Source organism: Tiliqua scincoides, chromosome 3 (genome assembly GCF_035046505.1).
Source record: "Tiliqua scincoides isolate rTilSci1 chromosome 3, rTilSci1.hap2, whole genome shotgun sequence".
Taxonomy (NCBI): domain Eukaryota; kingdom Metazoa; phylum Chordata; class Lepidosauria; order Squamata; family Scincidae; genus Tiliqua; species Tiliqua scincoides.
In genome coordinates this window covers 90,154,290-90,169,600 of record NC_089823.1, presented here as the reverse complement: position 1 = coordinate 90,169,600, position 15,311 = coordinate 90,154,290, and the positions used below count along the sequence as shown (strand labels likewise).

General features: G+C 45.6%; 1 protein-coding gene across 1 annotated transcript; it reads left to right on the top strand.

Moving 5' to 3' along the window:
• Window positions 1-3,281: 3,281 nt before the first annotated feature.
• Window positions 3,282-11,370, top strand: LOC136645591 (lysozyme g-like). The gene is made up of 5 exons (XM_066621899.1): window positions 3,282-3,357; window positions 6,209-6,298; window positions 7,473-7,669; window positions 7,996-8,134; window positions 11,080-11,370. Exons 1-5 carry the CDS (start codon window positions 3,351-3,353, stop codon window positions 11,211-11,213), a joined length of 567 nt encoding a protein of 188 aa, XP_066477996.1. The 5' UTR covers window positions 3,282-3,350; the 3' UTR covers window positions 11,214-11,370.
• The last annotated feature ends 3,941 nt before the right edge of the window (window positions 11,371-15,311 follow it).

Sequence of the window (15,311 nt, the reverse complement as noted above, 5' to 3'; positions counted from 1 at the left end):
ACCTCAACATTCAGGCCACAGCCAAGTCAAGTCACAAGCGCATGGGTACAGATCACCTAGTTCTATAGGGACAAGCAAATGTCTCCTATTCTCCTAAATGTCCCCTAAAAATGTGTGTTTTAACCTAATCACTGTGCCTCCTGATCCAATCACTGCATATGCAAACACCTTAAGGGAGGAAGACTTTAGCAGCAAAGTCTAAGTACCTAGCCTCCACCTAAATAATTGCTTAAGTATCTCCTATTGTTAACTAAATCACAGCCATTAAGCTACATCCTGACTCCAAAGTCCAGTAGCAACAGGAAGCAAGCTACCCCCCCTCCCCCAGGGTCAGCCTTTGCTGATAGCTGATTTCTGGACCCTTCCACTGTTTTACATACTCCACGTGTACCACTGTGTGTATACTGAGCATGCACACAGCTCTAGGACACATCCAGGTCATTCTAGGTCAGCAAAAACCCTTTTTAAGAGAGGCTCCGAGCACATGGCTCTCTCTCTGGGCTCCTCCCCTTCAGGAACACAGCACATTGGTGTTGTGAGGGTCCTCCATAGGACTCTCTACCCCCCCCCATCCATCTGCTCCCCGGGACAGGTAACTATCCTGCGTTTCTGAAACTCTTTCCCTTCTTCCCCATCTATTCCTCCCTTCTCTCCCTATCTTAGTTAGCAACTGGGTTAGGCAGATTAAGGGACCCCTAAAATCCTTCCCTACAACCTATCCTTTTCTGATTCCTTCTCAGATGCACCAAATACACGGCACATGCAACCACCATAAAGCTAGGTACACAGGATCCAAGTACTAGGAACCAAGAAACATATACTTACCATTTTCCATGTACATTATGTATACCTGTGTTTTTGTAATAAAAATATAATCTTGGATTGAAAGTTATCTTTTTCCCAGTCTCCTCTTTAAGCTAAACAAGGGATTTTCTCTGCATTACACTGTTTTGTTATCCAGCCTGTGATCCTGAAGTTTCCAAAAGGATAATATACTAATGCCCCTAAACAAAACAGCTCTTTATGGTAACATTACACCATCAGCTTTTTTACAATTGGTAAGGCATACTGCACTGCTGTCTTGCCACAGCTCCTCCCCACTGAGCCTCATGCCTCCTTAAGGCTGATTAGTTTCCCTTGTTAGACTCACAAGTGCAGCAAGCGAAAGTCAGAATCAAGTCCCAGTCCACAGATTCCAAGCCAGTCAGTCCAATCAGTTAAAGTTGCCAAATCAGAGTCCAGAGCCAATAAACGAAGTCACAGTCCGAGGTCAGATGTCAGTCAGTCAAAGCAGTCAGAGTATCCAGGGCAGAGTCCAAAGTCAATAAGCCAAGTCACAGTCCAAGGTCAGATTCGTCCGTCCGTCCGTCCATCCGTCCGTCCGTCCGTCCGTCTGTCTGTCTGTCTGTCTGTCTCCTCTCCAACCTACACTCTTTCTACAACCCACAAACTTTCCTGCCTCAATTGCTCCTTATATCCCTGAGGACCCTATTGCCTTCAAGTGGCTGCAGCTGTGCAGCACACGCTGCTGGATGCCCAGGCCTTACCCTTAAAGGGGCCACTGCTGATACCACATCTACCTTCTCGCCAGATCTTCACCAGATTCCAATACAACTGCTGGCAGGGGGATCACTTCCTCCAATGGTCCTACTAATAAATGACCCTCCTCCAAACTTCTGTGACACACCTGAAGACTATACCTTGTGCTGTGACAGAGTGGCTGAAAATTGCTGCACCATAGTCTAATTGAGTACCCACCGCAGCTGCTATTGACCCTGGAAGAAAACTCCCCTTGAGGTTTTTTTCCCCCCAGGGAAAATAACAGCTGAGCAGGGTCCACATCTGGATGAGGAATGTGGTGGGGGGTAGGATTATTATTATTATTATTATTATTATTATTATTATTATTATTATTATTATTATTATTATCAGTATTTATATACCGCTTTTCAACTAAAAGTCCACAAAGCGGTTTACAAAGAAAAATCAAATAAGTAATGGCTCCCTATCCCAAAAGGGCTCACAATCTAAAAAGATGCAAAAGAACACCAGCAGACAGCCACTAGAAAAGACACTGCTGGGGTGAAGTGGGCCAGTTTACTCTCCCCCTGCTTAAAAGAGGAGCACCCACTTGAAAGAGTGCCTCTTACCCACTACTGTACCCACTACTACATTAAAGTCCACTACTTCTGCAGTCAGTATCTGTGAGCGTGCTGATCCAGCTGTTATTTACTGAAGAGAACCTTAATCAGTGATTTTCAACCTTTATCATCTCATGGCACACTGACAAGACACTAAAACTGTCAAGGCACACCATCAGTTTTTTGACAATTTACAAGGCACACCAGCCCCCCCAGCAGGGGGCTCATATCTCCCAATGGCACTACTAATAAATAACCCTTCCCCAAACTCGTTGTCATGATTATGACAGCACTGGAAAGTTGGATAGGATTGGGGCCTCTAATGACATAATTATTGTAAATAAATATAATGCATATAAAGTGCTTTACCCAGTCAGAAAGCACTATACAAATTTTAAGTATTTGCTTCAGAAAGCCACTTCAGGGCCATATCACTGCTTGAGAGGTTAATTTTTAGCAACAATATGGAAACTGGGATAAGTTGTTGTGGGGGAGGGGCAAAGGCAGCACTGCAATCCCCAGGATTGCCCGGGGGTTTCTTACCTTACAAATCACAATACCGCCTCTGGAGGGGTGCAGGGAGGAGTTTGGAAACTCGAGGAGTTTGGGAACTGCTGGTGTAGGGAGAGGGTTGAGGGGGAAAACTACTGGGTTGAGGAGGGTTGAGGCTGAGGAATAAAACTATGAGAAGTGGCTACAGATGTTGATGGCTGAAAAAGTAATGAGGAAAGCAAAGACGCTGTGTAAGAAAATTGAGAAAGTGGCAAGTGAAAGTTCTGTGAACGTGGTCACACATGCAGCATGGAACTAGGCTGAGGGAGTGTGAGATGTTTCAAAAATATTCCTGTGTAAATTAGATTCTGATATTAATTGAACAAGAGCGTTATTTCAAAAACATGCAAATCAAACCCATGCAAAATGAGAGGTTTCTGTACTTGGACTTAGGCAGAAGGTTATAGAAGCTTTTTGTTTGGTAACAAGGTTTATGATTTTGCAGTCCTTTATTTGGAACCCCACCTAGAAATATGGTAAGGAAGCAAGGAAAGACTGGCCACAGTACTGGATTGCACAGCTTGTCAACTTCCTATATAAACATTAGCAAGTGAGTCATCAGGCAGCCAGGAAGGAAGCAAAGTTTTAGAAGTGAAAGTAATTAGTTCCTTTTTTTAATAGTTCTACAACTGCAAGAGACCAGACACATCAGCAATTATGGCAGGTATTTATCTTACATTCATCTTTCTCTGCAAGAGGGATCTGAAGGCCTTAGGAGTGGACCTCAACAAGTGGGAAACCCTGGCCTCTGAGCGGCCCGCTTGGAGGCAGGCTGTGCAACATGGCCTTTCCCAGTTTGAAGAGACACTTGGCCAACAGTCTGAGGCTAAGAGGCAAAGAAGGAAGGCCCATAGCCAGGGAGACAGACCAGGGACAGACTGCACTTGCTCCCAGTGTGGAAGGGATTGTCACTCCCGAATCGGCCTTTTCAGCCACACTAGACGCTGTTCCAGAACCACCTTTCAGAGCGCGATACCATAGTCTTTCGAGACTGAAGGTTGCCAACAACAACTAATAAGAAGCCCATCTCCCTATTAGCTGGGTAACAAGCAGCTTTGGACATTTGGTTTTGAAATGAATGTATAATAATTTGCTGTAGTCAGCTGGGGAAGGTGGGGTGGGGAACAGTAGTAAATTATAAATAGACTACTGTATTCACCAAATGTTGTGATTTCATTCTTCTGTGATATTTCAAGTGCAGTAAAGTAAAGGCACTCGTGGAGGGCGTGCAGCTCTGCACGAGCGCCCTGGATCCTGCAGAGCACAGCTCCGTGGATCTGTCTCTCTCCCTCCCCCCAACATGCCTCCCACCCGCCCCCTGGGACGCCTTCTGCCCGCCCCCGTCAGCCTCCCACCTCCCTGGAACGCTTCCCCCATGCCCCCAGCCACGCCCCCGCCTCCTGTTTCGCAGCCCAGCAGTCCGGGAGACTGCTGAGCCGTGGAACCCAGGTGACCAACGCGCGCTAGCACAGCTACGGCAGGAGCCCGGCGGTGAGCCCCGCAAATGTGCCTTATGGCACGTTTGCGACTGTGATTCGCAGCACAGAGCCGGGCTGTGGACCACAGGATTGGGCTCTGAGATAGTAATAGCCATGATGTTGAGGACACAATTCTAACTCGGTTTACTTGGAAGTAAGTCCTATTTTGTTCCATGGGGCTTACTCTCAGGAAAGTGTGGTTAGGATTGCAGTCTAAATGATTAATAATAAAGGTAAGAAAATTAAATAAGGGGAAGCCAGCCCTGTTGCACCAAGTGAATTTTTGCTGTAGCCTGCATGCAATAACACCCCCTCCCCACAAAACAGTGAGATTTTCAGCCCTACCCTGTGACCAGTTCAATGTAAGTTATTTTATTTAAACCACCTCAGTATCAGGACCCACCTCACTTTACAAGTCTAAAAGAGAAAAAAAAATTGACCTTACCAGCTCAAGCCTTTGTTTTATTCTTTCCATGGGGAAGGGTGGAAGCTGCCTTCTGGAGCATTTGTTTAGCTCCACTTTCATCAGATTGGGACTGTGCTGCTAGCCTTGCATTCCCCTCTGCCCGACTTGACCATGAGCCAAGGCACATCTGCTTACTTGCGAGTAAACACAAATGTGTGGCTCAGTTTCGCTTTCTCAATACAATACATTCTGGCTGGCTCAATACATTCGCAGCTTGAAAGGAAGGGACTTTCTTCTTGGATGGTTTTGGGGACTACATTCATCAGATCAGGGCCATTCTGGTGTCGGATTCCTCTCAGTCTGCCCTTTCTGACAGACTAAGGTAAGTTTGCCTACTCACGACTAAACACGTGATATGGCCCACTTTCACTTTCCATAGGGCTTCATGCACTTTTGTTTTTCTGGTTTTGGGGCCATAACCTTTTTCGTTCCATTCTGCTGTAAATTCCACATCCAACAATATATAGCATTATGGTATCATTCCTAACCACTGTGATTGTAGCTATTTTGGTCATTTGTGATGTCATCCCCCAAGGATGGTATCTAGGGCAAACTACCCATCGCCCCTCGTTAGCTACGCCACTGCTCATAGGTCCTATTGTGTTAAACGGGACTAACAGCACAATCCTATCTGGGCCTTGCACTGACAGATTCTGTGTTCTCAGTGCAAGACCAGGGCCACAGCTGCCTAGCTGACCATGTGCCACCCCAGGGCACACCAGTCAGCTTGGAGTCCACTCTGACTGAAAAGTAATTCTTTCTGGCATGGTCAGAGCAAAGATGGGTGCTTCTTTAGAAGCATCCAACTTCACTGTGACTGACTGTGCCAATAAAGGCTGTGGGGGTGTGCAGGAGAAACCGCCCCACCCCTGCAGTCATTCCTTGCATGGTCGCACACCAGTTGGAGTGAGGTTGGCCGCTTCTGCTGTGGCCTTGCTCTGAGCAGCTCAGCTGCATGTGAAGGGGCAGGACCATGGATTGCTGCGGTGGGGGCGGAATTGCTGCCCTCAGAAGAGTCCCTTCTGGACCTGTGACCCCTCTCAGCTACACTTTCTGAGCCACTGTTCACATTATTGCTAACAGCAGATAAAACAAAATATGCTTCTGATCTTTTATTATCTACCTTCACTGGTGTGGTATTTTTAAGTGCTTAAGCAGAAGCACACAGAAAGCCTTGATGACATGGCAATGCAGGCAAATCTCCCCCCGTTACGGCACACCGAAGGGGGTGCTAGTTCTCAGGCTGAAGTGTGACAATAGCTGATGCAGCACTCTGTGAAGAAGCACCCATTGTTCTCACCCCTGTATGAGATTCTAATGTGGCACACTATCTAGGAACAGAATGTAACTGATGTTGCAATGTTCAATAAAAGGCAGTGAGAAAGCTCATTCGAGCGGCTTGTCTCTCTCTGCATTCTCAACCCTCAATCTGTCTGTTGTCTCTTGATTTTCTGTCTGACCATTCATTTGCTTCTGCGCTTGCACCTAAATCCAGCAACCTGACCCTTGGGTTTTGGTTGCTCCCAAAGAATCACTGCTACACACTGGGTAATTTTATTTATCTTTGTCAGCCTTTTCTGCCTCTTCTGGTAACATAATGCATGTTGATACCACTGGAGCGTCTCTTGAAACAGCGAAACAAGAAGGCCTGAGTGCTGGTGGTAAGATGATTACTTTTCTTCATGGTTGTGCATGATAGTTTTGTTATTTAATCAGTGCTATGCAATTGTTATCTGTTAAGATAATAAAAATTACAGCTTTAGAGAAAACCTTGATCTAAAGGGCAGTTCCACAAGTTTTGTATGAGGCATATTAAAAACAAAGTAGTTTTGTTTGGACATATTTATGGCCACTCTGTATACTAGATTCATCATACAGAACTGCTGTCACATAACCCATTGCCCTGTTGATGCCTTTGTGTTTAGTACCAACAAATTCATCCAACTTCTGACCACAAAGAACACAGGCATGACAGAGCCACACATTTGCTGCTGCTGCAGCAATTGAGAAAACATTTCAACTGATAACAAAGTAGATTTTTACCAATGCCATCTTGTATAGTGGGGGTAACAATAAGTAAGAATTCTCCATCACCTCAGTCTAAGAAGATTTTCTGGACCTCACACTCTATTACATCATTGGGTTCATCAGAAGACCACTTGCATGATTGTCCAGTCTAGGCCCATTTGTCCCAACAGGAAGGCCCTCCAAAGTAGCAAAGGAATTTTGCTCACTACTTCTTTGACTCTTATATTGTTTCCCTTGCTGAAGGCAAACACTACTTTTTTCTACCTTTTCAGTACTTGTTAATTTGACACTCTTAACATACATTAGTAATCATTAGCATGGAATTAGATGGTGATTATTCTGAATCCAAGTGAAGTTGTAAGAGTGTGTGGTGAGAGTCAGTGCTCAGTCATATATCAGGAAGTGAACCGCTCTCATGCAGCAGATGTCACTACATGAAGGCACACTGTATTTACTGGAGCACATCTATACTGCACTGGTATATTTTTAAACTTCCCTGTACTCTAGCTAGATACCGTCAATCCCGCATGAAAATGTCCACCCATGGAAGCAGGTTTCCTAGTGCAGGTGCTAAGTTACATGACATTGCTCATCCAAGCCCCAGAAAACCAACTTTGATTTTGGGGGGGGTGGGGGGGGAGGGAAACAGATGGCCTTTCTTGTTTGAAACTGCTCACCATATACTAGATAGGGGCTCTCTTGTTCAGCTCTAAATGCCAGCTCAACCATATATCATTTAAATGCACTTTTAAAATGCGCTTCAAATGCATTTAAAAACTGCATTTACTTTTTTTTATTCCCAAAAAGGGGTTGCAGCTTCTGAAATTATTGCAGAAAGAGACCTAAAGAATCTGGAGAAATACAAAGCAAGTATTGAGCAAGTCAGTAAAGAAACAGGTATGGATGCAGCTGTGATTGCTGCTATAATCTCTCGAGAATCTCATGCTGGAAAGACCCTGAAGGATGGCTTGGGCGACAGAGGAAATGGATTTGGTTTGATGCAGGTAAAAGTATTATTTTATTGATGAAAATGCCTAAAAGTAGAAGGCCTAAAAAGCAATCTCAGATCCTGATACTTTGCCCTGGATTTATAAGGAGACTTTACAAGTACTTAATCCCAAACTAAATAATGCCTCATAATTTCATTTGTTCACATTCACCCCTTATTACACTTGCCTCTCCCTTCTCATCTTCTTTCATTTTCCAGTTTCTTTGGAATTGAGATTTCTTTGCTCATTATTACTATGCAAAGCAGCTGCACATTGATGGTACTGTGTAAAATGGAACCCTCTACTACAGAATTACTGCATTGCTTTAATGTTTCTTCTAGGTTGATAAGAGATTCCATACACCAGTTGGCAAATGGGATAGTGAAGAACACATGATTCAGGCCACTCAAATTCTATTAAAGAATATAAAAGATATCCAAAATAAATTCCCGCAATGGACTATGGAACAACAACTCAAAGGTAGGACTCTAATACTTTGCGTAAGTTGGGGCTGAAAAGAAATTTGTGGCAAGAAGGCAAGACTGGGTAGAGAGGGGGATTCCTTCTTCCATAGCAGGTCAGGGGAATCCTCTCATCCCAGAGCAGTGGTAGCCCATGCCCTTGCACACCTGAATCCCCCAAACCAGGAGTCTCCAAACCCCAGCCCAGTGGACAAATTCAGTCTCCAAAGGATTTTATCCAGGACTAAAAATAGGCAAAGGATGCACTTCCAGGGCTCCCAGAATGGGTTTATACCACATTCAGCCACTAGAGGTGCTGAATGTGATGCAACAGAATGAAATTATTCCATTATATTCAGTGGCGTCACTAGGATTCATGTCACCTGGTGCTGTGTGTCACACCATGCAGTGGGCGGGGCAACGCCCCAGGTGGTGGGTGTGGTGATGTACCATCGCCCCACCCCCACTGGTTTTTTGGCTGTACCTTTTGTTAGAACACAGATATTTCAGTGTGGTTTGTTTCATTGCATTCTGCATTGATTGATATATAACATGATGGTATTATTCCTCCAAATTCTGATTTTAGTGATTTTGAAAACTTGTAGAGTCTCACACTCAAACCCCATGTCAACTTACTAACACCTTATTGCAGCAGTTCTCAAACTTTTAGCACTTGGACCCACTTTTTAGAATGACAATCTGTCCAGGACCCATTGGACGTGATGTCATGGGCAGAAGTGACATCATCAAGCAAATTAAAATAAATAATTATAAATAATTACATTAAAAGAAATAAATAAATAAGGGGGAGCCAGTCCTGTTCCACCAACTGAATCTACTCTGAAGTAAGTCCCATAATGATCAATGGGGCTTACTCTCAGGAAAGTGTGGGTAGAATTGCAGCCTGTGAGCTCAAGCCTATGCATGTCTACTCAGAAGTAAGTCCCATAGTGGTCAACAGAGCTTACTCTGTAGTCTGCCTGCAATAACAACCCCCCAGAAAGAATCAGTGAGATTTCCAGCCCTCCCCAGTGCCCAGTTTAAAGTTCTTCTGTTTCAGGCATATCAAGATAAAGACCCACCTGCCTTTACAAGTGCAAAATAGAAAACATTCCCCTTACCAGTTCAAGCCTCTTTTTTTGTCCTTTTTTTTGGGGGGGGGGGCTGCCTTCTGGAGCATTTGTTTAGCTCCACTTTCATCAGATTGGGACTGTGCTGCTAGCCTTGCATTCCCCTCTGCCCGACTTGACCATGAGCCAAGGCACATCTGCTTACTTGCGAGTAAACACAACCTTGAGGCTGCTTCGCTTTCCATAGACTCGCAGCTGGGAGGGAAGGACCTCCTTCTCAGGTGCTTTTGCGGGCTACATTCATTGGATCAGGACCATTCTGATGTCCTTGGAGTCCTCTCAGCCTGCCCTTTCTGATGGACTAAGGCAAGTTCGTCTTGTGAATGCACAAGAATTCACTCATTCGTCGAGTGAATGCAGCCACGTGGCTTTGTTTCGGGCTCAATAGACTCATAGCTGGGAGGGCTGGGACCGCCTTCTTGGGTGTTTCTGGGGGGCTGCATTCATTGGATCAGGACCATTCTGGTGTCGTTGGATTCCTCTCAGCTTGCCCTTTCCGATGGACTATGGCAAGTACACCTACTCACAAGTAAACACATGATACGGCTCACTTTCACTTTCCATAGGGATCAATTCATTTTTTCGGCCATAACTTTTGAAGGAAAGGAGTGATTTCAATTCTTTTTCTTGCATTGCATTCCGCCAGGAATTCCACATCTAACGGTGTATGGCACAACAGGGTGGCTCCTAAAGCCGCAATTTTAGTGCGTCACCTCTCCCTGGTGTGTCACCCGGTGCAGCCCTCACCCCCCACAACCCGCTAGCGATGTCACTGATTATATTGCATTACACTCAGCGCCTCTAGTGTTATAGCATCTGTATTTATTGCATTCAGCTACTAGAGCTGACAAATGGAACGGAATGGAATAATTTCATTCCATTTCATTCAGCTCCTCTAGTGGCTGAATGCAGTAAAAAGCCAATGCTTTTTCAATCTTTCAAAATCTATTCCCCCCTCTTCCTGCGCAAGTCAATTTTGCCCTCAGTTTCCCTCCTCCTTCTACCCCCACCAACTTATTGCATTCAATCAAACTCTCAGCACATTGTTTCTGCATGTATTCTTGATTTATTTTCCAGCCCTCAACAAAATATCAGATATACAATATGGTCCTTGTACAAAAAAGTTTGGAGACCCCTGCCCCAATTTTGCCACCCCTGCATGTGCCCCCCATAGTTAAGGTGAGCAAGTGGATGGGGCAAAAAAATATCCCCCTCAGACAGGGAGAGAGGCACCCCACCCCCTTCCTTTTACTTGCCAGGAACATAGCGTACAGCCTCCATCCAAGATTCTGCTAAGTAATGGAAGGAAAGCAGGGCAAGCTCCAAATTGTCTCTCACCAAGGTGGATGAAGGAGAAATAATTGCAGTGGCAATTTTCAATTGCACCACCAATTGCAATGTTCTGCAACTGCAGTGCTGCAATTGCAGTTGCAATTGAAGAAACAATTTTCTCCTTCCCCCATCCCTCCAGAAGCACTGGAGGAAGAAGGGGACTACTGCTGCCCTCTTCAGACTAGCTCTCAGAAAACTGGAAGAAGATTGGAGCACCCAACAGAGCAGCAGGCTGGAGAGCAGAAAACACACAGGCAACCACCCGTTCTCCATGTAACCATTTCAGATTATTTAGTGGCCCGTCCTATCCCATGGGCCACAGAATCTGCGCTCTCTGATACCTGTGAAGAATCAAATTGTACAACTTTCGCCATATCAGGGAGAATCTTAAATTCCGATTCAAACTGTAATTTATTTTAACAGGAGGAGAGATTCACACTAAACAAGTACAGTTTTAAAAAGTGAGTTTTTCTTTTGTTCTGAACCTGTTTAAAAACTCTAGGTGGAATTGCAGCCTACAACATAGGAACCAAAAACGTCCAGACCTACGAAAGAATGGATATAGGCACAACAAAGAATGATTATGCCAATGATGTTGTTGCAAGAGCCAAATTTTACAAGAAACATGGTTACTAATGTTGAAGATAGTCAAATAGTAGTTTAGCACAAAAGTGCAGTAGAAACTTCATTATCCATACTTCTTTTTATATATCATCCATCAGTCATTGGTTTTTCTTTGATGATTAAATAAAGATGGACCAACTTAAAAAAATAAAAATAAAACACATTTGTATACATAATGGCCATATCATAGTGACCTGAATTTTTAAATCATAATCATGGTATGTTTCTTTTTAAATCTTAATACATAAACTGGAGTAAGTACTAATGAGCTATCTTGTATGAATTGGTATTAACTGTGGACATAGTTTGAAAACTGCTTGAAAGTTCTGAGTTCAAGCTAGTGTTACCAGGCACTCTCTAAGACACACATTAAAAAAGCTATGCAGTCAGGCAGCCAGCAGCAGGGTGGGGGCTATCCAGTGTTCTGCATTGAGTGCCACATGTATGACTATTTGCCTCTGGGGCATAAGTCATGGGTGTGTCCTCGGTGCAAGGAGCTCCAGGGTCTCAGGGAACGCATCCGCTCCCTTGAAGCCTTGGTGGCGGACCTGGAGAAGCAGAGGCAAGCAGAGAAGGACCATGGGGAGACTTCCGGGGACGATCTGGCTTCGTCCCAACCTCAGGCGTGCAGCTCCTCAGCTTGCCCGGGTGGGAAGTCTCGAGGCTGTCATCCTGGAGAGGAGAGAAACAATCCCCTAGGGAGGACCCTTTCTCCAGGGGACAGGCCCATATCTGAACGCACTCAGGATACTCCTCAGCGGGAGGGGGGTCGGGGGCTTCTTGTAGTGGGGGATTCGATTATTAGAAACATAGAGAGCGGGGTTTGCGACGGATGTGAGGACCGCATGGTGACTTGCCTGCCTGGTGCGAAGGTTGCGGACATCACTTCTCGTCTAGACAGGCTGGTAGACAGTGCTGGGGGAGAGGTAGTGGCTGTGGTGCATGTCGGCACCAACGACGTGGGCAAGTGTAGCCGGGAGGTCCTGGAGGCCAAATTTAGGCTATTAGGAAGGAAGCTGAAAGCCAGGACCTCAAAGGTAGTGTTCTCTGAAGTGCTACCTGTTTCACGCGCAGGGCCAGCTAGGCAGGCGGAGATCAGGGGTCTCACTGCGCGGATGAGACGGTGGTGTAGGGAGGAGGGGTTTAGATTCGTTAGGCACTGGGGAACGTTTTGGGACAAGCGGGGCCTGTACAAGAGGGACGGGCTCCACTTGAACCAGAATGGAACCAGACTGCTGGCGCATAACATTAAAAAGGTGGCAGAGCAGCTTTTAAACTGATCCCTGGAGGAAAGCCGACAGGAGCCGAGGGGCAACCGGTTTGGGACTCCTCATCCCTCTGGGACGAGGATGGGGAGGTTAGAGAACAACAAGACAAAGGCAGAGCAGGAGAAGAAATTGGGAATAGTAGTGTGATGGGATGCGATAGACAGTTTGGCACAGTGAGAGGATGTGGGGACAAAGGAGCGAATAAGCAGCCCATCCTGGGGCATTCCATGTACAAATGCTTTTATGCAAATGCCTGAAGTCTCCGAGCAAAGATGGGAGAACTGGAATGTCTGGTGACAAAGGAAAACATTGACATAGTGGGCATAACTGAAACCTGGTGGAATGCGGAGAATGAGTGGGATACTGCAATCCCGGGCTATAAACTCTACAGGGAGGACAGGCAGGGGCATGTTGGAGGTGGGGTGGCCATTTATGTTAAGGAAGGGATAGAATCCAGCAAAGTAGAGATTGAAGGCGGGTTCGACTCCACCGTAGAATCTCTGTGGGTTAAATTACCAGGCTTGTGCAGCGATGTAATACTGGGGGCGTGCTATCGTCCTCCAGACCAGAAATTGGAAGGGGACCTTGAAATGAGGATACAGATCAGGGAGGTGACAAGGAGGGACAGGGTTGTAATCATGGGGGACTTCAATTATCCTCATATTGACTGGGTCAATTTGTGTTCTGGTCACGAAAAGGAGACCCGATTCCTTGACGTGCTAAATGACTGTGCCTTAGAGCAGCTAGTCATGGAGCCCACCAGAGGACAGGTGACTCTGGATTTAATATTGTGCAGTACTCAGGACCTGGTTAGAGATGTCAGTGTTATGGAGCCGTTGGGGAACAGTGATCATGCTGCGATCCGTTTCGACGTGCATGTCGGGGGAAGAATACCAGGCAAATCTCTCACAAAAACCCTTGACTTCCGACGGGCAAACTTCCCTCAAACGAGGAGGCTGGTTTAGAAGGAGGTTGAAAGGGAGGGTAAAAAGAGTCCAATCTCTCCAGAGTGCATGGAGGCTGCTTAAAACAACAGTAATAGAGGCCCAGCAGAGGTGTATACCACAAAGAAAGAAGGGCGCGACTAAGTCCAGGAGGGTGCCCGCATGGCTAACCAGCCAAGTTAGAGAGGCCGTAAAGGGCAAGGAAGCTTCCTTCCGTAAATGGAAGTCTTGCCCTAATGAGGAGAATAAAAAGGAACATAAACTATGGCAAAAGAAATGTAAGAAGGTGATATGGGAGGCCAAGCGAGACTATGAGGAATGCATGGTCAGCAACATTAAGGGGAATAATAAAAGCTTCTTCAAATATGTTAGCAGCAGAAAACCCGCCAGAGAAGCGGTTGGCCCTCTGGATTATGAGGAAAGGCTACAGCGTTTGGGCCTCTTCAGCCTAGAAAAGAGACGCCTGAGGGGGGACATGATTGAGACATACAAAATTATGCAGGGGATGGACAGAGTGGATAGGGAGATGCTCTTTACACTCTCACGTAACACCAAAACCAGGGGACATCCACTCAAATTGAGTGTTGGGAGAGTTAGGACAGACAGAAGAAAATATTTCTTTACTCAGCGTGTGGTCGGTCTGTGGAACTCCTTGCCGCAGGATGTGGTGATGGTGTCTGCCTGGACACCTTTAAAAGGGGATTGGACAAGTTTCTGGAGGAAAAATCCATTATGGGTTACAAGCCATGATGTGTATGCGCAACGTCCTGATTTTAGAAATGGGCTGTCAGAATGCCAGATGCAAGGAGGGCACCAGAATGAGATCTCTTGTTATCTGGTGTGCTCCCTGGGGCATTTGGTGGGCCGCTGTGAGATACAGGAAGCTGGACTCGATGGGCCTATGGCCTGATCCAGTGGGGCTGTTCTTATGTTCATAACACACACTCTCAAGGGAAATGAGGAGGGAGGTGAATACAGGTGCAATAGTACATAGGTTTTGTAGAGGGGATAAAAATACAATAACATACAATAACCCTGAAGGGGAACCAACAAGATAAATGCAATGAAATGCAGTATTTACACATATGACTTGCACAGCAAGGTCCTAAACTTCAGCAGTTTCTAGGCAGAAGAGGAAGTTCTTACAAGGAGAATAGGGTGCATTATGATAAGGGAAGAAAGATGGGAGAGCAGAATGTTAATGTCTTAGGGAAATTAGAGAGATTACTCAGCAGGAACAGGGACTGAAGAATTGGGTGTTGTGCAGCAGTGGAGAAACAAGGGCAGAAGAGATGCGGGAAAGCAGCAGGAGTTCCAGACATAGTATGAGACCATGGCTTGATCTGTGGTTTCTGGAGCCTGAACTGAGTTACAGGCAAGGAGCAAGCCCTAGGCAGGCCATGAAAGCACTCTCTTTAAACCTATCTTGTAGCACTGCAGGTGCTCCAGCAGGAACCTCTTACACAATACTGTGCAGTCCAGCTGTTTGAGCAGTTGCTGCAAACATTAATGGAGCCTGTCTGAAAAGGAAATATTGATCTCTGAGCCTTCTTCTCAAATGCTAAGAGATAAACATGGAGTCCCGGACTCTGGCGCACACACACTTGAAATACACACAAAGGAACAACACTAAACAGTTCATTGGTTTTACTGCGCATGAGACACAGAAGATGGGGAGGCGGGTATCAACAGTCATGAGTGCCAAAGGCCAACATTAACTTCCTTATTTGCTGGGATGAGACTTGTATTGTTGTAGGCATCATGGAACTAGGTTGCCAAGCCACAGCAACCTCTTGGTTCAAAGGTGAAGAAAAAATGCAGAGAGTTTGAAAAGCAAACCTCAAAGGATAAGTCACCTTAGTTAATTCCAGGGAGGGATGTCAAGTGACCAGAGATCG